The following is a 22,913-nucleotide window of genomic DNA, read 5'->3' as shown; positions in this document are numbered from 1 at the left end:
CTCACCCACCTTGTCTCTCTAACATCCTAGGACCAACACAGCTATAACTGCATACATTTTATGGTTAGGAAAGTTCAGCCAGTCTCGCATTCTAGCTGGCTAATCATACCTGAATACCTTAATCATAGGATCTTGATGCACATTCCCTTACCCGGTGCTTTGTATTTCCGGAATGTATCATTCACCAGTGGGAAGTGAAGCACTATGGGAGCTTTTGGGTTTTCATCATCCACAAACATGTAACATTCTTTTGGCTTCTTCTCATCTTCCTCACTCAAGATGATTTGTGGAAAGGGGATTTCCTGTTCTTCACAGTATTTCTGAGTCAACTGTAAAACCTGTGGTCACAGAACAAAAGTCAAATGTTAGGTCCTGTTTTACCCAGCGAAAACAGAAAAATAGAGAATATTTTCCTTCTAACGATTATATTTATGGCACTACTAAACTATTCAATTTTCATAATTAATTTATGTTATGTAGCAAATATTTTATAAAAGTAGAGGCAGCATGTTCTAAATCACAAGTTTGGGAACTTTTCCACTGGCTTCCTCTCTGACCTAGAGCAAGTCATTTAACCTCTCTGCCTCAGTTTCCTCATCTGTAAAATGGGGATATTGTGAAAAATCAGCAAATATTTTTGAAGTACTGCAAATGTGTAGACATCCTAAGTATTATTACATTTAGCAAGTTTTTAAAAAACACTTTCGTAATATATTTCAAACAGAAAAGTTAGTCAGTCACTATCATTTTACATAGCCAAACCTATAGTTAGACTTGGAAGGATTGGACTCCGATTTCTCACTTCGCTAAAAACAAATAAAATGCTTTCATAATTAAAATTCAAAAATTACATCGAAGAAAAGTTAACGGTATATCTTATGATGGGCTCGTAGACAAGTAATACACTGTGTTGCTGTCACCTTTTTCTGGCAATAAAATAAGGTGTTGACTAATATTAGGATTTTATTACTGAATCTGATGGAGCTCAATTTCTGTAGACATATTTTGAACAGCAACTAGACTTGATGGTGCTAGGGAAAATATTAAAATCGATAAAAATAAAAATACTTGGAAATAAAGTATGTCCCTTAAAATATACTACAAATTAAAATTGAATCATTTCAAGATTATATATATTGAATTTGACTAGCTGCATGTAATATTTTGTGAACATACATTTGTATACAGCACAAATAGCCTACTGTTAGCACAAAAAAATTACCGCCACCTTCATCTTCCCACCTAACAGTGCATTCTACTAAATGGAATAAGAATGTGCAATGGTGTGCCACAAGTCTTATACTGTTAATGGAGATTCACCTTTAGATAAAGTGTTAGGGGCCTATGCTTTTTAAGCAGAAATACTGGCATTTTACCACCATTGTCACTGTGAAGTTCCATGTATGAAGTTCATGTTGTGACATGAAGTTCACAGTGAATTGCCTGGTCTGACAACTGAAGCCTTGAGTGTCCTACTTCAGGAGACTCCCTATTCAAACATCTTGGACTGATCCATGTTATGAAAAGTGTATGTTTCCATGCTTCTTTCCCTGTCTAATGCTGCTCACCTCAAATGGAGCATCCCAAGAGTAGTTAAATGACAAGATGACATCTACATCTCTTTCTGGCTGGAGCACCACGGGAAAGGGAGAGTTGATCGAAAAACCACCATCCACCAAGTACAGGCTGTCTTCCATGGGAGTCAGCTGGTTGGGAAAAGCATCAAGGTGTGTACCTAACAGACACCCCCACCCCCAAAAAAATCACCTTAGTTACCAAAAAGATGGGGGAAACTTTGAAAATGAGGAAATGAAACAACCATTGAGACCTTAAGGAGAAACCTCTAATACATGTTCTGTACTCCCACACAAAATCAGACCTGCACTCTGGATATTCCAGAAGCAAAGTAGAAAACAGGTCTGTATCACCAGCTGGGTGATATTATTTCATAGCCAACAAGTTCTCCGATTGTATCAAATTCTCTGCTGCTGGTGTAAATTTGGCAGCACTCCACTGACTTCAATGGAGCTGTTCCAAACTTATACTAGCAAAGAATTTGGCCCAAAATGCTAAAGTTATGCATGATTTTAAAATATTAACAAAATATCCAAAAAACAGTGATTTATTTCAAAATGGCTACCTTTCCAGGCTACAAAATTCCTGTTGTTGACATAATTTCTGTGAAGGTACAAGCCTTGCATGAAGTTGAAGGTTTCCCCAGAGGTGACACGGGACTTGAAGAAATCCTGGAAAATTTGTAATAAGGGTCCCCCTGGTATAACCAGACGAGTCTTTAACCGAGTGGCTTCCCGAAAATGGAATCTTTGGCAATCATCTATAACACAAGCCATGATAAAGATCAGAATATATTTAAAAGCATGATCATTCAAACCTAGCATTTCAAGATACTAATCTTTTCAGAAATGAAAGTTCAAACTATTGTCATAGGACTGTTTTTCCCCCTACATATGTGGGCACTGTAAAAACGTATTAGTCTGAGGTCCAAATTAACTGAGTCTATACTGAAGTTTCGTCATTTAGGATGTCTTTCAAATCTCACTCATGAGTCATGTAGCCATTCCAAACTGATGCCAATGAAAACGGTCACCATATGACATCATGGATATGCTCTCATATGGGACAACGTTGACTAGAAATACTGAACAATCACTACAATATTTCTTATGGTTACAAATGGGAAATAGTGTAGTGAAACCTAACACTGTGGTATGACAAATGCAGAGTGAGAGGAAGGATGGTTTTTCTACCTACCTATTGAAGGTACTTATAGGCCTCTCCCCATCACCACAATACCTACGCACCTCACAGTCTTTAATGTATTTATCCTCAGAGCACCCCTTTGAGGTAGGGAAGTGCTATTATCCCCCTTGCACAGATGTAGAACTGAGGCCCAGTGTGACTTGTCCAACATTACAGAGAAAGTCTATGGCCAAGAAGGGAATTGAACTCAGGTCTCAAGTCCCCGGCTAACACTCTAACCACTGGATCTTCCTTCTCCTCTTTGTAGTTTGGATACAGGACTGGGTCTCAAGAGACATGGGTTCAATTCCCAGATCTACCATCAGCTTCCTATATGACCTTGGACAAGTCACTTAACCTCTCTGCACTTCTGTGCCACAGTTCCCTATCTGTAAAACAGGAGTAACACCACTTTCCTACCACCCAGGGATGTCACAAAATATTGTAGTCAATGGAACCAAGTAAGGGGGTGGGGCGCGAGAGAGAAGTTAACGGTGACCATTATTATTTAATCTACTGTGTAAATATATAGGCCATATTGTTGAGAGAAACTACATGACAGAGGAGAGTGGAATACAGCTTTAGAGAAACTGTGTTAATGATCCAGCCCAGCTGAGGCTTGTCTGTCCTTGAACATCCCACAGGACTTCTTAAATTTTGGAGTTACATTTATGTGATCATTCTGAAAAGAAGCCTCTAGAAAACCCAGTTTTTAAACAAAAACTGACTATTTTACGGGGTACTGAATGGCCTTACCTATGACTCTGATTACATCTTTCAGAGAATCTAGAAAGCTCAGTCCTGAACCAACCATCTTCAGACAGACATCATCCAGACTTGCAGCAAAGGCACTGCCCCACATTCCTATAGGCAGAGGAAGGGGTAGTGGAGACAGAAATAAAGAAGGATTTTACACCCTCGTAGGCTTCTTAAACCCAGTGCAGTCAATAGAGGCTCTACCATCGGGTCACTGCCTGTTACCGAGTGGGCTGGACCTGTAAGAGGAGTTGAGCCCTACGCCTAATTATCCCTTTCCAAAGTGATGGGTTGGGCTTCGGGCAGTGGTTGGGTCAGGTGAGCAGGCATCAGGTAATGGTAGCTCAGGGATAGTACCATCCTGTACAAGGGAGTCTACTCTGTCAGAGAAAGGGAGACTAGGGAAGACCTAAAGGAGACATTTCTACAGAGAGGCCCAGTCTGGGGTACTCCCAAAAGAGAGATCTGGGATATGTTGTGTTAATTTTGATGGCATATACGGGCCCAAAGAGTCAAAGGTGTTAACATGACCCTGAAACTTTCCAACAATAAAGAGTTTTAAACAAGGTTCAGAGTTTGGTATAGAGAGTGCTTGCTTAGCACCATGGAAAACACACCATTAAACAGTCTTTCAACCTTTTATTAAAGATATAGAAAAAAAAGGAAAAACAGGTAAAGCATTTGAAATGTAAAGTATTAACGAAGGCTTTTATTTTAACCATAACTCTTATCTCCTTTTCCTTTAGCTATAGAGAGATTTTAAGGAAAACCCTTTGTTTGACAGTCTTTTAGATTATATTAAAGATAGTAATAACTGTCCCTTTTGGGGAAAAGAGAAGATGTCAATTGAGATAGGCTGGAACTGTTATTGAAGTTCAATCCTGTTTGCTAAAGGCAAACACACACAAAAGGGGAGAGAAAAGAATAGTAGAGATGCAAAATACAAATTCTGTCTCCGATGTTGCATCCATTTGCAACCGCATTGCTGGAAAAACACAGGCACAGCACATGGCCTTATCAGCCATTCCAAGTACCAGCATCAGGATGCTTAGGGAACAACTGCAGCTTTTGTCAAAGGCTCACAACAGTGTTGCAAAATATAGTCTTAGCCAGCTAAGCTGGACTCAGACGGTAGGAAAAGAGAAATGGGTAGGAAAGAAAAGAAATAAGGCAGGGAAGGAAAAGGACACAAGGGGTAGTGAGGAGACAGTCTCATATCCCAGTGAGTGTTTGGGATTCAGCCAGAGCCAGTGGAGGTGGCAATGTCATTGGGGTCCCTCTCTTGGACCGGTCTGGTAGAATCTCTCTGGTTCCGGACAACAAAAGCCCAATGGTGTCACTGTGGACCTCAGGGTCCCTGGAGTCAATGGAGGTGGCAGGCCAAGATAGTGAAGCTCACTCCTCCTTCCCCTTCTTTCAGTTAGCAATTATGCTCATGCTCGATTTCCCCTGCCCCCATAGTCTTATCTTTTAAGGACCTGTAAGGGGTCGGACTCACCCCTGTGGTGCCTCCTGCTGGTTATCCTGGGAATTAGCTCAATCCAGCCCGGAGCGCCCTCTGCAGGCCGGTGATCCACCTTGTCTTCAGCTGGCTCCCGTGTCCCTCCCAGGACACCGGTGCCCCTTGCTCTGGGTGCTGTCCCCTGGCAGTACCCACACACGCTGGGTCTCCCCTCCCAGGGGAACCCCCACTCACTAACCCCACCTCGCCTCAGTACCAGGCCACTGCCAGTCACTATCAAGCCCCCGCTCCCAGTATAGGCCACTCATCACAGGCAAGGTTAGGTTTGGACCTGCTGCCTTGGCCTACCTCTGGGCTGCCCACTGCAACCCCCAGTACCTTTGGCCTAATACTAGGCCGCAGCCTGGGGCTTTCCAGGCTGGAGCTCCCCAGCTCCTCTGCCTTTCCCCAGCCCTGCTCCACTCAGGTACCCTGTGTCTAGCTCCCTGCAGCCAGGTCCTTCTCTCTCTCTGAGTGCAGAGAGAGACTCTGTCTGAGCTCCTGGCTCCCTGCCTTTATAGGGCCAGCTAAGTCTGTTTGGGGCGTGGCCCAGCTGCAGCCACTTCCCCCGAATCAGCTCAGCCTTCTCCCAGGGCAGTTCCAAACTCCTCAAGGCAGGAGCGGGTATCCACCCTGGTACAGAACCCCAAAAGGAAGAGAAGGGCAGGATAGCCTATCCTTTCAGTTATTGTCCACCAATTAGGCCGAATTTCCAACACACTCATTTTGGTTCATTGATTTCCAGGGCCACATTTCTCATCTACTAGACATGATCTTAACACAGCCCTGGAGTTACATCAGGAGGCCTTTTTGTTTGGACTAAATCAGTCACAGCCAGTCTCCCTTTTACACCTTTCCCATCAACATGGATTGTTGTATGTGATTGGAACATTTCATAAATTTTTATCTGCTTTCTCACAGATGAGTTCACAATTAGTGTAAGTTTGTTGGCTCAGTTATTACAATATGCGCTGAGAGAGACCTGAAGCCATCACAGAAGGGTAAGAGGAGAGAACCTTGCAGGGAGCAGGAAGTCACATGCAGGGGACCAGAGGAGACCCTGGTCTGAGTTCAGTGGGGAAGACACTCTCCCTATGAGCCAGAGGGAAAGGCCTAGCTGGAGGAGGAGTAGGGTTGCCAGGCATCTGGTTTTCGACAGGAATGCCCGGTCAAAAAGGGCCATTAAAAGTCCGGTCGGCGGTGCAGCAGGGGCTTGCCCTAGCTCCAAACAGCTCCCGGAAGAGGCTGCCAGGTCCTTGCAGCCCCTAGGCGCATGGGTGGCCAGGGAGGCTCCACGCGCTGCCTCTGCCCTGAGTGCCGGCTCCGCAGCTCCCATTGGTCAGGAACCGCAACCAATGGGAGCTGCGGGGGTGGCGCCTGTGGGTGTGAGGGCAGCGAGCTGAGCCTCCCTGGCCACCCATGCGCCTAGGGCCGCAAGGACCTGGCGTCCGCTTCCTGGGAGCTGCAGTAAGCACCACCGGGACCCCGCACCCCAACCCCCTGCCCCAGCCCAGAGTCCCCTCCCACACCCAAACTCCTCCCAGAGCCCGCACTTCACACTCCCCCACACTCCAATCCCCTGCCCTTAGCCCCCTCCTGCACCCCAAACCCCTCATCCACAGCCCCTCCCCACTACCCACACCCCCAGGCAGAGCCTGCACCCCCCCACACACTCCCCAACCCCCTGCCCCAGCCCAGAGCCTCCTCCTTCACCCCAAAACGCCTCATCCCTGGTGCCACCCCAGAGCCCACACCCTCATCTGGAGCCTGCACCTCCCCTTCCCCCCCGCACTCCGAACCCCTCGGCCCCAGCCGCTCCCCAGATCCTGCACCCCCCAGCCAGAGACCTCAAATCCCAGCACTCCAACCCCTTGCCCCAGACCAGAGCCCTCTCCTGCACCCTGGACCTCTCATTTCTGGCCCCACCCATAGTCTGCACCCCCAGCCAGAACCCTCACCCCTCTCCTGCACCCGAACACCAGTGAAAGTGAGTGAGGATAGGGGAGAGCAAACAACGGAGCGAGTGGGGGCAGGACAGGGGTGTTCAGTTTTGTGCAATTAGAAAGTTCACAACCCTTATCAGGAGCAATACCCCAACAAGAGTATTAGGAACCCATGGGGACATAATGGACTGCTAAGCCTTGAGAAAAAAGCTGAGAGATTCTACTTTTGAGTTAAACTGTTATTTTATATTAATAAGTCAGATCCCAAGAAGGGGTGAGTACTTCAAGAGCACCAGTTATGGTGGTTTGTTTAACTGAGCAAGGGGGAAACTGAGGCATGAGCAGGTTCTGACACTAGATGAAGCTTTCCTATTTCCCTTTCAAAGCCAGCTGCATTAGAGCATACCCTGCAGATAGCAGATCCTGGGCTCTGGACGTTTCCGGATCAGCCGCCCCATGAAGAACTCACTGTCAAAGTCTTCTGTTCGGACAAAGGCTCCATACTTGCGGAATCCAACCTCATAGGGAGTGAACTCACACCACTCTGAGAGTAAGACAGCAGATCAACAGTTATCTCAGGAACACTCTGAAGTGCAGTCTCATTATCCTATTCTTATAGGAGTGGTTAAAGAAGAGTCTCTGCTTCTTCCAGGATCACCTAGCAGCAATTCCTTCCCCATAAAACCCCATATATAGTAGAACTAGTGTGGCTCTCTTGGGGGAACAGATAGTTGGATCTTCCAGAGAGGCTCTGTAGGAACTCCCTGTGCAGCAAGGTTTGGGGACTAATCAAACCACTGGTATGCAGATCCACCAGCCATTGTCCCTTACAGAGTAGGGGCACAAGAGCAGCAGGAATGATTGCTGTTTCAGGGCTGCAGGAGCCACCAAAGAACACCTCCACTTCTGCTCTATGGCCTGGGTTGGTGAATTCCTTAGCCTAGTCCCCATGAATAGTCCCTGCATCAAGCTCAGCATTAGCACATGTTTGGGTACGGAGGGGAAGAGAAAAAAGATTTAACATCTAGAACTGGGGAGGGGTAACCCTCTCAGATGACAGCTCCTTAGCTATACCACAATTTAGGATTTCTCACTATATCTCACAATTATGGCAATGAGAGCAACTTGACTGTCTAGATGTTTGTCACAGAATGGGCTGCCTCACCCTGGATTTCTCTTTTCAAGCAGCCCTCTCACACTCTTATGCAAGTTCACCACAGTGTACTTTATTTACAACATCTTATGCAGCTTCATGTCCCATCACCATAAGGGAGAGTTTCAAAGCACCCCTGTGGCACAGGAAAGGGAGGTGGAGGGGGAAGAAGTCTCACCTCTCTGAGATCCTGAGCTTCTTTGCCCAGCCTTCCCCTCCTTTCTCCCATTTAACAGTTCCCAGCTAACATGCTGAATCCCCTTGTTAACTGGTTAACCACCCAGTCCTAATCAAATCTCTCCCTGTTTGGTCCATGACGGAAACCTTACAACGTGGTGAGCCAGCCCTAGGCTACTCCCACTCTGTCACACTGTTCAACGATGAAAACATTAGTTGAAGCTCACCAGCAATTCCACATTTTTGAGATTGATTTTTCTGAGCAGCAATTTTTAAATATTTCTTTTTGGTGTCATTAAGTTGTGAAATAGCATACAGCTATTTAAAAACAATAGCACAGAGCGTTATTAAGCCATGCCAGAACTTAACAGAGGTATCTGCCTAAAATATTATTGAAAATGACCCTATGACAGAGTTCAAACCATAAATACATATTTATATTTCCAAAACCTAACCCTTCTGAGATCTATTTGGGCCAGCTACCCAAACCGCATTGCCATTTTATCACTAAAATCCTCCATTTAACCCATTATTAACATTAACAAATATACTTGGTTCTTCAACACCTTTTATCAGTAGATCTTGTTGTGCTTATTTTACAGCTGAGGAAACCAAAGCATAAAGAGGTGAAGTACCTGCCCAAAGTCACCCAGCAATCTAGTAGCAGAGATGGGAAAAGAGCCCAGGTTTCCTGAGTCCCAGTCAAGAGATCCACTAGGCCACATTATTTCCCACGGAAAACAAGTAAGTTTACAGAAGCAATCTTGTCAAGATAGCTCAGAACAGTGCAATGAGTATTGCTCATGGCAGAAATATTGCTTTCTCTAGATTCCCACATCTAGACTATGTTTAACTCTTGACAATTCTTTCTGCATAACATCTCTACAACACAGCCTTTCCTATCTACCATCAGCTAAAACTCTCCTCCAGGTGCTCCTCACCTTGCATCTCAAATACCACATCATCCTTTCCTCTGGCCTTCACAAATCCCATCTTGCCCCACTCATGTCAATTCAGAATGCTGCTGCAAAAATTATTTCCCTAGCCCATTGCTTTGACCATGTCACTCCTCTCTTTGCATCTCTCAACCCCATTCACATAAACGACTCATCTTCACATTCAAGACCCTTCTCAGCATACCTCCCTGCTACCTGTCATCTCTCATACACAGTGGCAGCTCCAGGCACCAGCGCTCCAAGAGCGTGCCTGGGGCAGCAAGCCGCGGGGGGCGCCTGCAAGGGCGCCAATCAGGCAGCCTTAGGCAGCATGCCTGAGTGAGGTCCGCCGGTCCCGTGGATTCGGCTGCAGGTACACCGAATCCGCGGGACCGGCGGACCTCCCACAGGCACCCGCCGAAGGCAGCCTACCTGCCATGCTTGGGGCAGCAAAAAAGCTAGAGCTGATCCTGCTCATACAGTATCAAGATGATGCCTGCCTCTCCACTCAGCCAATACCTGCCTTCATCACCCACTCGTTCAATTTTCTAACAGGCACTTTTGTGCTTTCTCCCATGCTGCCCCCCAAACAGAGGCGAGGCATATGGGAGCGCGGGGGCACACAGGGTTACGTACCAGTGCCTCCCCCTCATTTCTGCAAACGCAAAGCTGCTCAGCTTGGAGGCTGCATCTCCAGCTCCACTGACTCAGCAGCTGAACGCAGCCTCCTGGATCCTAGTGCCAGTTGTGAGCCTTCCTGTCTTCTGTGTAACAGTGAGTGCTCGCGGTGGGGCTGGGTAAGTGGGGGTGGGGGGAGTGAGGGAAGGGGGGGAGAAGGGGTTGGGGGGGAAGAGGCAGTGGGGAAGGAAGGGGGTGGAATAGGGTGGGGGAGGGGAATGTGAGACTGAGCGGAGGGGGATGGAGAAGAAAAGGGGATGGGGAAATCACGGGGGAAAGTGAGAGCCCAGCATGCAGCATCCCCTCAGAAGCAGCTGGGGATCCCCCGTTAAGCAGGCCCATCAAACCCTCACAAGCCCTACCCCCTACACCTGGACCCTTCCAACAACCCCCCACACCCAGACCCCCACCCCACTGAGCCCCAACCAGCTACACCTGGACGCCCATCCCATCAAGCCCCAGTCCCCCAGCACCCGAACCCCCCCCCCCCCCCACCCCCCCCACCCCCCCCCCCTGCCGACTCCCACTGTCCCTGCCCCAATGAGCCCCTTGCATCCAGATCTCCCACTGAGCTGCCCACACCCAAATTGCCCCACACAGAAACCTCTCACCCCACACCTGGATTCCCCCACGCTAAGCCCCTCCACACTTGGATCCTGCTGGGCTGAGCCTGCCTACCCACACCTGGTGTGCCTGGCACAGAGGGGCAGGGCCCCGGGGTGTTTCTGGGGCAGGCCCAGCTCTTGCACTGTGTCAGGGTCAGATGCAGCCTCACTGCTGAGTCCCTGTACTGGGGGATCTGGGGGCTTCAGGGTGATCTCCCACCTCAATGCAGTCAGTGGCCTGTGCTCCCCACTGCCATGCAGGAGTCACATTTATTTGACAAATAAAATTTGCAGAATTTTAAAATATTGTCCGCATAATTTTTTATTTTTTTGGTGCAGAATTCCCTCAGGACTGGATCGTCAGTGATATAGCTATGAGGAGAACATAGGTGAAGGTGAACTTTGCCAAGCAGTGTCCAGTTTGACATATTAGCTATTGGGCTCCCAAATACTGGCTAATCAGCACCTCATGTCTCATGCTCATTATCCAAGCTTCAGGGAATGGGGAAAGGTGGAGCTGCAAAGGGGATTAAGTCTCAGTGCGGGGGAGTTATTTACAGATTTTAAAATAGAAAAATAAACCTGTCTCATTTATACCTGCAAAGTCTTCATCGCTAATATTGGGCCTCACATTGATTGCTGCATAGATGGGATAGGGGTTCTGTGCCCTCTTCACTGCTTCCTGTTGGTCAGACAGCTTTGACAAGTCTTCCTGGTTATAACAGGGAAAGAAAAAAAGCTTAATATTTTTGGTGCTATGCTAGAGCCATCTAGCCCCATGCTCCAGTATTCTGGAGCTCTCTCACTTTCCAACCTCAGCTATAACCATATCACAGGCTCTGAAGCTCCTCTCTCCCCAGTGTAGGGTTCATTATATTTTACTAGAATATTTACATGGCCTAGATATTTTGAATTTTACAGGCATTCTTCACTAGTTAATTGCTGTTTTAATCAGATTCCAATTTGTGATTTCATCTAACTGTATCACTTTACATTCTGTTTTTGAAAAACCATATTGCTAGACATATGTCACCATATTTTCTGAGCTTTAACATTCCAAATGGCTGTCAAATGAATGGCTTGCGAAGTAATTTCAAATAAATACCTAGCTCTGACATAGCATTTTTCATCTATAGATCTCAAAGCGCTTTATACATTAGGTAAATATCATTATCCCCATTTTATAGATAGGAAAACTGAGGCAAAAAACTCCCATGTTTCTCCCAAGACTCCTCTAATCCCAAGAACAATTCTATACAACAGGGGTCGGCAACCTTTCAGAAGTGGTATGCCGAGTCTTCATTTATTCACTCTAAGGTTTCGCGTGCCAGTAATACATTTTAACATTTTTAGAAGGTCTCTTTCTATAAGTCTATAATATATAACTAAACTATTGTTGTATGTAAAGTAAATAAGGTTTTTAAAATGTTTAAGAAGCTTCATTTAAAATTAAATTAAAATGCAGAGCCCCCCGGACCGGTGGCCAGGACCCAGGCAGTGTGAGTGCCACTGAAAATCAGCTCGCGTGCCGCCTTCAGCACGTGTGCCATAGGTTGCCTACCCCTGCTATACAATTTACGCATACACAAAGAGAAATCATCTTCCAGAGCACAAAAACGTGGATATGTTGAGGTCCTAATTTGAAGGCAAACAGCAATACACTTCAGGGTCAATTCTTTACCTTCTGATATAGAAAATACTCTATAATAAGGCCCCACAAGTCTGTGAAAGAGACTTTCCGTCCATCATTCTCCATTGAGTTCAGCTCCTGGAAGTAATATTTCAATCGTTCTGACGAAAGTGCCCCTGCTTTGCTACTAGATACATTATCCCTGGCGTTGCTGATTGCACCTTGGAGGTCCTTACAGGACCAGTCTGTGTCTTGATACAGTGCAGACAAACACCTGAAAAACATTTACATCAAGATCAGTGAATGATATTAAACATCAAATTGCAGCTAAGTATTGTTACTATTGCAGTATTGAACTGAGAACTGTAGAACTCGGACAACCTAGAAGACTAAATACTAAAGCTAACAAGCATAATTAGCTATCCCTGGGGAGGGATAGCTCAGTGGTTTGAGCATTGGCCTGCTAAACCCAGGGTTGGGAGTTCAATCCTTGAGGGGGCCATTTAGGGATCTGGGGCAAAATCAGTACTTGGTCCTGCTAGTGAAGGCAGGGGGCTGGACTCAATGACCTTTCAAGGTCCCTTCCAGCTCTAGGAGATAGGATATCTCCATTTAAAAAAAAAAAAAATTATGAGATGGAGTTTTAAGTTCTAAAATACGCTGGGGAACCTGAGACCAACCTTATTGTTATCACTCTGTCAGCTCATCTACCACTCACGGTTGTTCTGGAGAGCAGATTAGCTAATGCTAATTAGTTTACAAACATTAGCTAACTCATCCTCACAACAGCCCTGCGAGTTAGGTACTGTATGGGGTTCCAAACAGAGCCAGGGTAACTGGCTTCCTCCTCTGCACAGCAGAGAATCTGGCTTCGCAAACCTCCCTACACAAATGTATAAGCTAGAGTTTTAGATGAGGAGCAGTACATATGTATTTACATTAAGTTATTTACCATAACTTTTCCATAAAGGGGGTGAATTTTGAAGGTGCAAATGGAAGTTAAGTATCCAACGCTCACAAAACCTCAATGGGAGCTGGGCATCTACTTCCTCTTTGTGCTTTTGAAAATCTCCCCCAAAAAGCGTTTTCTTTCTGTAATGCGATTATATAGCTTCTACTAGACCCACTGCTGTAGGTATTAAAAATAGTAATGAAACTCTCTTTTTAACCACCCAGAACATTATGACTGTCAACATACAATAGACAATAGCAATATACTGGACTACTGTTTTTTTTAAAGATTATGTGCATTAAATCTAGCATCTCACTTGAAGCTACACAAACCCTATCCAGCTAGAAGTTTCAGGGACCATCATTGCATATTACACACCAAGTAGAACCTGAAATTCCACACAGATACGTTGTGCTGTCCAAAAGGCTGAGCTGCTGAAGCCCTGACAGGCTGCCATAGAATGATGTCAGTGCTCTAGTCCCACCACCAGATCCCAAAACTGCTACAACTGGGACCTGCAGAGAGGCGAGAAACCAGGGAATGACACATTCTGAGTTAATTTTTGATCTGCTGTTTAATTTTATATTTATTTACTCTTTACTTATGTAAGGATGAGACCCTTAAAACACAGGAATAGTTATACTCCTGTTAATATGCTGATTAAATTCCAGTATAAAGTTAATCATGACTGATATTTTAGTAATATAGATCATGTATTATAGAGATCGTAGTATTGTCTAGAGAGTCGTCCATTTGCTGAAAAGAGGTGTGATGTATATTATGTTCCCCAAATGCTAGTCATTTAATCACACGCCTTGCGATAGCACATCAAACGTACACTGTTGTAAGCAAAAATACTTTAATCGTTTCTGTAGCACTAGTACCTAAGACCCCAAGCAGAGATCAGGACTATTGTACCAGGCACTGTGTACACAGACATTCCTTCTGCCCTTCCCTTACAACCATGAGCTTTGCTGGGTCCAAAGGCTGGCTTTATTTTAACATCCTGACAGCACATGATGCAGTAGCTTTGGATGAGAGAATCCAAAGAAATTCTGGAACCTCAAACCCCAGAAATTTTCATCGACCTTCTTGGAAAAATTTTTGGTTTTTGTTAAAATTACTTTTTGTTCCATAAAAGGAACACCTACAAAAAACAAAAAAGTCTGAAAAGATATCAAAATCTAGAACTCAAAATTCTTGGTCTCTAAAGAGAAACTCACCATAGGTGATGCTGGGAATGTTCCGTGAATGAAGGAAAGTCCTGTGGTTTACCTGCAAAGAGCCCTAAATGTTTAAATGATTACCAGTCATAGTGGCTCTACAGCCATCTCTAAACACTGTGCTTCATACCTCATCTTTCCCAGGGGCTTCTCTTAACTTAAGTGTCTTCATTAGTGCCTGAGAAACTATTTTCTTCCTCTTGTCCAAAAATTCTCTCTCTTCTTCACAGAGGTCAAAACCAAGGCGTACATCAAGATCCCAAGTACTGATTACAGAAACAGGCGTTAAAAAGAAATTAGGAGTTTTCATAAATCTAAAGGGTTTGAAACCCCTTGAAAAAGGGTGTATGGTAATCTTCTCTAAGCAAATATTCTAGGCTTACAGTCAAATCACTGTATCAAACACAAAACATGACAACCAATATTCAGTTAAAAAACAGAAGAGCATTTTTTGGTTAAAGGTGAACTTCACTCATCCTCACTATTTTAGTTTGTGGTAAATTCAATCCTACAGTGTCCAAAGACCAGGATTTGATAGTTTCATACAAATAAAATTAAAGTTATGATTGGTTTAAAGAAACAGATAACTGGGCAGGGGCTGGGGATGTCTTTAGCAGAGGGGAAGAGTCTCAGAGGGAGGTAGGGGGAGGATGCAGGTTGAAAGGCTGGATTCACTGTGAGAAGTGCAGGGAAGGAAGGTGTCAGGATTAAGATGATAGTTTTAAAAGGATTTTAGTCGGTTTAAGAGAAGAAAACATCTTACTATGGGTTTGTAGACGAGGGTTGGATCAGAAACTAATAAATGCTATGTTAAGAGGCAATTAGGGATAGCTTATAATTTTAAAAAAATATAATAGAACTAACAAAACATGAATCTATCTACCCCTTACCCTGATCTGTTTTGCTTCTATGCGCTAATCCTTTCCTCAATTTTTTTTTTTAAATTTTATTATTTCATTTTATTTTAGATTGTAAAGCTCTTTGAGCCAGGGGCTGTGTCTTCCTCTTTGTCTGTACAGCTCCCAGCACATTTTGGGCACATTAGTAGTAATAATAAAATACAAAACAGCCACTTTATGTTTGCACATTTAGCTGCTCATTTTTGAGGCCTAATCCCTAGGAATTTATGAAAAAATTGTTCAGATTTCAGGCCCTTTCCTGATATCAGTGCAACAAAGAATAATTTCACAGTGAAAATCAAAATAGAATTTGGTTAGCAGAAGAAAAATATCCAACAAGATTTTATTTTTTCATTCAAACCCAAGAAAGCCTCTACTAAAATGAATGTGCTTCAGGAGCAGTTAACACAGTCACTCAGATCATTCACCGTGAGAGTAAAGTATTTCCTCATCATAGGATCTGCAAGGAATATACTCACCTCTTTTCAGCCTTCACACTCAGATCCAAACTTTGTCCCTGGAAAAATACAATAAATCCCTGAACCAAAGGTAGTTTCACAGGTGAGCCTACTAACAGGGCATGGAGAATGCCTTCACCATTATTATCAAATATTATGCAAGATAAGCATTTCCACCAGCAAAAGCAAATACACAGCACACCTTATTTTCTCCCTGTGACTGTTTTAGTGCAAATAGACTTCTCTTAAAAGCTGTTACACTGGAGTAATATAAAGTTGGAGGACAGGGGAAGAGTGCAAGTATTATTCCTCTTGTGCACTTTTGGCTTTTCCTTCCTCTCTTTCACAGTCTATTTAATTTTTCCCTTGCTTCTGCAAACTGATGGGCACTGATGCTCATTTTGCAGGAATCGGCCCTGAAAATAGCACATCTGAGAATGACTGTGTTGAACAGTCTGCAGTGATTAACTCTATGACATCATTCCAAGAAATGTCATCTTCTTGAGGTGTTAATTTTTAAAATTACAGCAAAACCTGGTAGATGTCAAGAGTTCAATTAAGTCTTCAGTTATGGCAACACTGGCTTTTAGTCCCAAACTTTAAATATGCCTACTTCTAAATGTTGGAACCTTTATCCCAAGAGTATTAAAATACACGCAAAAATATTAGTGGGTTACCTCTCCTAAAGGAACAGCCATGTCTACTTTCTGTCCAACAGGAAGTGATTTAACTGGTACAGTTCCCTGTCCCAGAAGCGTAGTGTGCTTTTCCAGATCAGAGCTTATTTCATCCTAGTAAGAAGAAAGAGTAATTCTACAGTCAAAGAAAAATAGTTTTCATTAAAATAGTAATTTCACCTGTGAAAATATAGAACCAGAACTGTCACAAAGTGGAGTTATTCACATACTGCAACTCACTACAACTCTTCAGAAGAAGGTCTTATGATATCATGTACTTTTGACCACCTTACAGGCTCTCTGTCCACCAAGCCTTCTTTCTTGGGACTATTTCCATCATTCCAAACCTCTAAATTACTTCAAAAATCTAACTGCTCACTTTTTAAAATCAACCTGTCATAAAAATGTTTCTCTTGCCCCCAAATGGGGAATTTCCCCCCAAAAGAGTTGCCCTGGTCTGAGGCCAGTAATGGGCAATATGCAGTGCTGCATTCCTAACGGGTTTAAAGTCCAATATATTGTGACGTGTTTCAAACAGCACTTCATTCTAGCCCTGGAAGGTCCATTGATATCAGACTCTAGAGTCATGACGTTTTGTCTAGAAAAGCTATTTTAGTTCTTTTTGGGAGGTTCATTTTTTACATAGTTAGTAAAGCAAAGCTCCTTCAATTCCTACAGAATTTGATTTATGATAACTGAAGCACCTTGTTTTACAAGGGAGGGATACAAAAAACCAATCCCAATAGAAAAATATTTGTGTTTAAAAATTGTAAAATAGTTTTTCCGTAGCACGTATCACATGCCCAATATATGATAGCATAGCATAAAGGTTTGATATTCATTTATTTGCACAACTAAATTCATGCTGATGAAACCTTTATTCTATACCACACTAGTGTGGGTGGGGCTGGGGGGGGTGTACGTACCCACACCCACAACGGTACAAGAACTTTATTAAGGTTGGACATTCAAGCACTTAAAAGTTAAGGTCGTTCATACAACTTTAATTCAGCCCTCTATTGCATGTGACACAGTCTTTAGTAATTACACAATCACACACTATTTTTTTTTCCCATTCCACCTGTCTCATTCACTCCCACTTTTTTCTTCACCCATTCCAGGCCCAGTCTCACCAGACTTGTTGTTCCAGTCTACTCCTTTCCCACCCACTTCCACACTGCTCCAACTTTTATCCCCTCTGCATTCAAATCAGATGGCTTCCTCCTCCACATTGGCAGGGTGCCAGCAGGGAAGGAGTCACTGAGAGCATAAGGGAGAGAGGCTTCCTTGCTCTCAGTTTCAGTGCCCAGACTCACAGAAAGCAGCCATTTCACACAGGATAAGTCCATTTTTGCCCCTGTAGCCTTGGGCTGTAGGGAGTATGCTCAGTCACACGGTGGGGAAGATGCATGTGCAAGCTGGTCAGCACTAGTAGCTGTGAGAGGCTCAATAATGCTCAGTGAGGATGGAATCTCTGGAGATTTTAGCTGTTTAATATCAAAAAAGTCTCAGAGCATGTGCAAACTCTGATTTCTAAAAGGCCTATAACTTGGCCAAATTTAGGTGGATTTTCAAAGGGATAGCAAAAGGCACATCCTGAGACAAAGACCATCCACTGCCAAATGTAATGTCCCTTGTGAAAAGCATGGGAGCACTACAGCTATTCAAAGAAAAGGTCTCCAGAATTTTTCTTCATTTTTTTTTTTTTAAAACATGGGCAAAAACATATTTTCCCCTTACTTTGTTCTCAGAAACAGCTGAACTGCTTTGTCTGAAATTTTCTAAAAGAATCCAGCCTAAGACTGATACCCAGCATGGAAAATTTCAGACTGAACAATTAAAGTCTGACAAAGTTATAGGCCACTGAAAAGAGGCTCTTATAATGGAAAGTGTCAGGGAACCTTCATAATAGGCAGCACTACCATCCCCATCTGTAATTGCCAGTACTCCATGAGAAAATTGCTTTCAACACCAGTATCTATCTGACTACTATACAATGGCAAACCAGAAATTGGTTTCCTCTAAAGAAATTCCTGGCATGATGATCATAACCATAAATCAGTGCAAATTACTCTTCAGTCTATTTCATGGACCAGGAGACACCTTGCTTCAGAATGGATTTGTTCCAAAAGTGGTTGGTAGGCTATGTAGATGTCAGCACAGATGCTCACCTGTATGACAGTTATTGTTTGCTCCAGTTCCACCTCCAGGTCTGGACACATTTCTTTGTCTACATGAAAGACAAATGGGGTCCCAAAATCTTGTTCATTGTCCAGTCTGCAAGGAATGCACAACTGTTTCTCATAGGCCCCCGGCATTGATAGCTTGATCTGACAGCTCCCTGACAGTAGGAATGAGAGAGTTATGTCAGAACAGTCACTGAAACACACACTGAAAACTAGAGAATGCTGTTAGAAATGACAGCCAGACTACAGAGACAAAAACTAAAGCTCCCAAGTTTTCTTTCATATGACACTTTATGGAAAAGATGAAATATCATTCCATTTTTATTAACAGATTTATTAAAAAGCCACTTCTTGAAAGAAAGTAGTAAACAGCATGTTACATGGAAAGTGAAGCAAAGCTCCTTAGAATTGGATGGCAAGAGGCAAAATTCAGGTGAGGATCCAAACTTCCTCCAGGATGGGATGGATGTGCTAAAGAGCGAGCAATAGAGTAGCTCTTCCTTTAAATATACAAGCAGACATACCCTTTTCACTCTGCTTTGACTTCTCATCTTTGTTGATTACACCTTGAAGACACAGGCAGGGATGAGCCTATTTGAAAAACAAAACACATTCATTTCAATTCCCCACTGAAGTATAATCCAGTGACAATAGGAAGTGGTTTAGAGCATTGATCCTGTAGCAAAATGAAGGTTTGGGGGGCAGATTTGTTCCTTCAAATGGACAGGGTTTGTAGGGCAGGGATTGTTGCTGTTTTTGAACTGAAAATCACTTCCCTACACCATAACTTCCTCACACCCTATTCTACACAGCTACAGACTGTCAGGATACACAGACTTTTTTCTATTTTTTTATTTAAACTTACTAAGAATGTGCTTTGTGTTCAATCTCTTTCCCCTCCAAAAATTTAGGGAAACTAAAAGGTGGCTTGATTTGTATTTAGATCCAAATCAGAATGGAACTGAAATACAAGCTGAGCAAACAGCCAGCTTTGCACAGAAGGGAAAAATTGCTTGCCATCCATCCCACAATTCACAGAAACTGCACCATTTCTGCCTATGCAAACACCTCTTACACTGTAGTCTCAAAACCCTGCCTTCGAGTGACCATGTGGAGAGAGAGGAGGTCGGTTTCCCACTCCATTCAGTCCTTGGTTTCTCTGATGAGACTGTGGACAAGGGACTTCACTGATGTTAACTTTGCTCATTAAATTTTATTAAAGCATCAACGTTCCTCCACAACTCTACTGGTCCCCACAGAGAGGGTACATGTCTACCTTTGAGCTGGAAGGTGTGATTCCCAGCTCATGCAGAAGTATCCACTCTAGTTCTGCTCAAAATTGCATGCTGGAAATAGCAGCTCAGCCAGGGTAGCACAGGTGAATACACACCCACCCAGACCACCTGAGTACAGACTGAAATGGCTAGGCCAAGCCACCACTCATGCTACCCAGGCTACACTGCCATTTTTAGCATGGTAGCTTGAGCACAGCGAGTGCAGATATGTCTAGGTCAGCTGGGAATCATACTTCCCTAACACGTGGAACCAAGCAGTTGCTTAAATGGAAGACTGACATGCTGGGAGGTGTAGATCCATGCTCTTATGAAGCGGCCTATAGAATGAAAAGATTTGAGAATGACTGCACTAGGAAATGAATTGATTCCCACCCATTCAGTTCACGTACAGGCTATTAGGCAGCCTCAACAGTTATTTTCAGACATGATTTACCTAGGCTGAATTACAGTCAGTGACCTAGAAGCAAAATGCTCCATATTAGAACTGCGCAGAGGATGGAAATTCCATTTTGGGAAGGATTTTGAGATTTCGGAGTTTGGCTTCATTCTAAATCACAACAAAATCCAAAAATTTCACAATTCTCCATGAAAGAAAATTCTTACAAATATTTCATTTCTGATTGATCAAAACTTTTCTTCCCCCCACACCTTGACACCCAATTTTTCTTCAAGATGAAATTTCAGTGAAATCAGCATGATTTCACACAGCATTCAATTTCAATAGCACTACATTCTCCAATAGAAAATGCTTCAGCCTAAGTTTTTTGGATCCACTCCACTCCATATCCTCCTATCCTGTTAATTTCCTTAGCTAACCAGTCCTTCCCTCCATCCCTCATCTGCGATTGGGATTCTTCACTATATAAGATACCATTTTCATACTACCATTTTCTCTGAAGACTTAAAGAAATTGCCTGAGATCAGGCCCTCTGGCTTCAAATTTCAGATTCAGCAGCCAATGTTGCAATGATTTATCCCGTTTACTATTACTAATAAGAAATGACTGGAAAGAATGTATGCTGAACTTGCATATTACAAAAGTACAAAGTAGCACAGGAAAGAGGGGTGCAGGTAAGTGTCAAGGACTGGAGGATAGAGGGGTCCACAAAATATCCACTGACGCTACAAAGGCATTGTTTTGAAACAGCATCCTTCCTTGGCTATGAAGCCATCTGACCTACTGGAAAAAATAACCCCCATCACAGGACAGTGCCCTAATTTCCAGAAATCCAGATTAAATATTTTTATATAAGCAAATGCAAGAAGGGACAAGTGTGAAGTAGAGGAAATTAGATGCATGGATTTTGGGGACCCTCTAATTTTGAAGTGCTCATCCCCTGTTTAACCACTGAAAGCTGCACTAAGTAACAATTCTCTAATGAATAACCAATTATCTCCATTCACTCACCACAAGAACACCATTGGTGAGGATCTCAGTAGGGGCACCTGAGCTGTGAAGGTAAAGGGTAAATATGAATGAGTTTTGATTTTAATTTCCCATTGGTCCCTCATTTTGATGCCCCTCACACCTCCCTTTCCATACTGAGTGCTTGGAGGCACCTTGTGTGCTCACAATCTGTAATCAGACACTGAGAATGGCAGTTCAGTAAACGTTTCCTTCATAGGGTAATGGAAAAAATGTTACTATTAAAAGGAGAAACTGCTTCCTGGCTTTGTGCAGCTGTCACACGCACACGCAGATTCCCACCTCAGTTTCCAGAAGGGAGGCTGGTCTCAAATGAAAAGAGACCAAACATAAAAAAGGTATTCTGGATAGGCAGGTGTAGTGTTAATTGTATTACAGGGATTATTGCAGTAACCTTCCATTGTAAGCTAAGACTTCATCAACATGAGCTTCACCACAGCAATGGCAGATAGACTCCAATACTGAGATTTCCCTTATTGCAATGCCGCAGCAACAAGATTCCAGCAAAGTAATATTCCAGAGCACTGTGCCAGTGCCCTAAGGCTGAGGACGCCATAGCCTTGAAGGCATTTATACCTCAGAAATAATGCAAAGAATTGTAAGAGGTGGGAGACCATCACTGTATTCTAAAATAATGTATTAACAATGCACATTTACATTGAGCAGTGTACTTAGATGATCAGACTTACCATTTTTCTAAGTAGAACTCTACATCCAACTCCTCCTGAGCCTTTACAAAAAAAAACAAACAGACACAGAACAAGATAATCTCTAACCATTAGAAAGAATATGAAGCAGGTTCAGGTTCACCCAGCAGCTTTGCCTATAAGGCAATCTTCACATTAGCTTATATACTCTAGAGATTGTTTGCTTTTTTTTAAAAAGTGCAATTATATTCAGAAGTGACCAAGAAAAAATGAGAGAGAAGGTGGGCGAGATAATATCTTTTACCCTATCCCCAAAAGCACATGACTAGTCCCATTGAAGTCAATTCATATAAATAACGCTCCATAACTGCTTAAGTGTTACCAACATCAAGGCTTTAATTTTCAATATACTGATCTTTGACTATAGCAGTTCTGTAGACGTCAACTAGGACACCCTACCAATAGTGGCATTTTAAAAAAAAAAAAAACATTTATAATTTAACTCATTATAAAATGTAATCTAAAGTTATATTAGCACAAATTTTCAAATAAGTTTTACTAAGCTTCAACCTCATTTAAATCAATTACTTAAAACTGCACCCCCTGCATTAAAGTCATTTGGTCCATTGGCTTAGGGTAGTCAAAAGGATCTACCAGGAAAGGGCAGGAGAAAAGACAACAGAGGGGCGTGTGTTGGGAAAAAAGCAGGACAGATTTATGTGGGACAGAGCTGTAGAATGCTTTGAATGGGAGAAGTTAGAAGTTTAGCCAGAGGAAGAAAGAAAGCGAGTACAGAAAGAGGGTTAGAGTGAAACTGTAGTCAAAGCAGTGGGACTGTACAAGGATTTTTTTTTTTTTATGGTTTAGGAGAGGTGACATTGTCTCGCAAACTGATCATGGGACTAGGAGTTGAACTCCTGAATCCTAATCTTGATTGTTGTGTCCATGGGTATGTCACTTAGATCAACATTTTCAAAAGCAGCTGCTAATTTTAGGTACCTCAATATCTGGG

At 43.3% G+C, this 22,913-nt stretch overlaps 1 protein-coding gene across 1 annotated transcript in view; it reads right to left on the bottom strand.

The window, feature by feature from the left end:
* LOC112104914 (cytosolic phospholipase A2 zeta-like) overlaps positions 1-22,913 on the bottom strand; it is a 37,649-nt gene that overhangs the window by 1,292 nt on the left and 13,444 nt on the right. The window contains exons 5-19 of the mRNA XM_026651450.1: positions 21,944-21,984; positions 21,237-21,279; positions 19,058-19,124; positions 18,519-18,688; positions 16,348-16,461; positions 15,692-15,729; positions 14,444-14,579; positions 13,469-13,605; positions 12,190-12,412; positions 11,106-11,220; positions 7,367-7,504; positions 3,517-3,624; positions 2,141-2,335; positions 1,569-1,735; positions 152-338 (exon numbers count right to left, since the gene is read on the bottom strand). Coding sequence (XP_026507235.1) covers positions 152-338; positions 1,569-1,735; positions 2,141-2,335; positions 3,517-3,624; positions 7,367-7,504; positions 11,106-11,220; positions 12,190-12,412; positions 13,469-13,605; positions 14,444-14,579; positions 15,692-15,729; positions 16,348-16,461; positions 18,519-18,688; positions 19,058-19,124; positions 21,237-21,279; positions 21,944-21,984 — 1,879 coding nt within the window. The remainder of the gene's footprint in view (positions 1-151; positions 339-1,568; positions 1,736-2,140; positions 2,336-3,516; positions 3,625-7,366; positions 7,505-11,105; positions 11,221-12,189; positions 12,413-13,468; positions 13,606-14,443; positions 14,580-15,691; positions 15,730-16,347; positions 16,462-18,518; positions 18,689-19,057; positions 19,125-21,236; positions 21,280-21,943; positions 21,985-22,913) is intronic.

This window comes from Terrapene carolina, unplaced genomic scaffold (genome assembly GCF_002925995.2).
Source record: "Terrapene carolina triunguis isolate 2854851 unplaced genomic scaffold, T_m_triunguis-2.0 Scaffold96, whole genome shotgun sequence".
NCBI lineage: Eukaryota > Metazoa > Chordata > Testudines > Emydidae > Terrapene > Terrapene triunguis.
The sequence above is the reverse complement of the archived record's forward strand: the minus strand, read 5'-3'. Positions and strand labels throughout refer to the sequence as shown.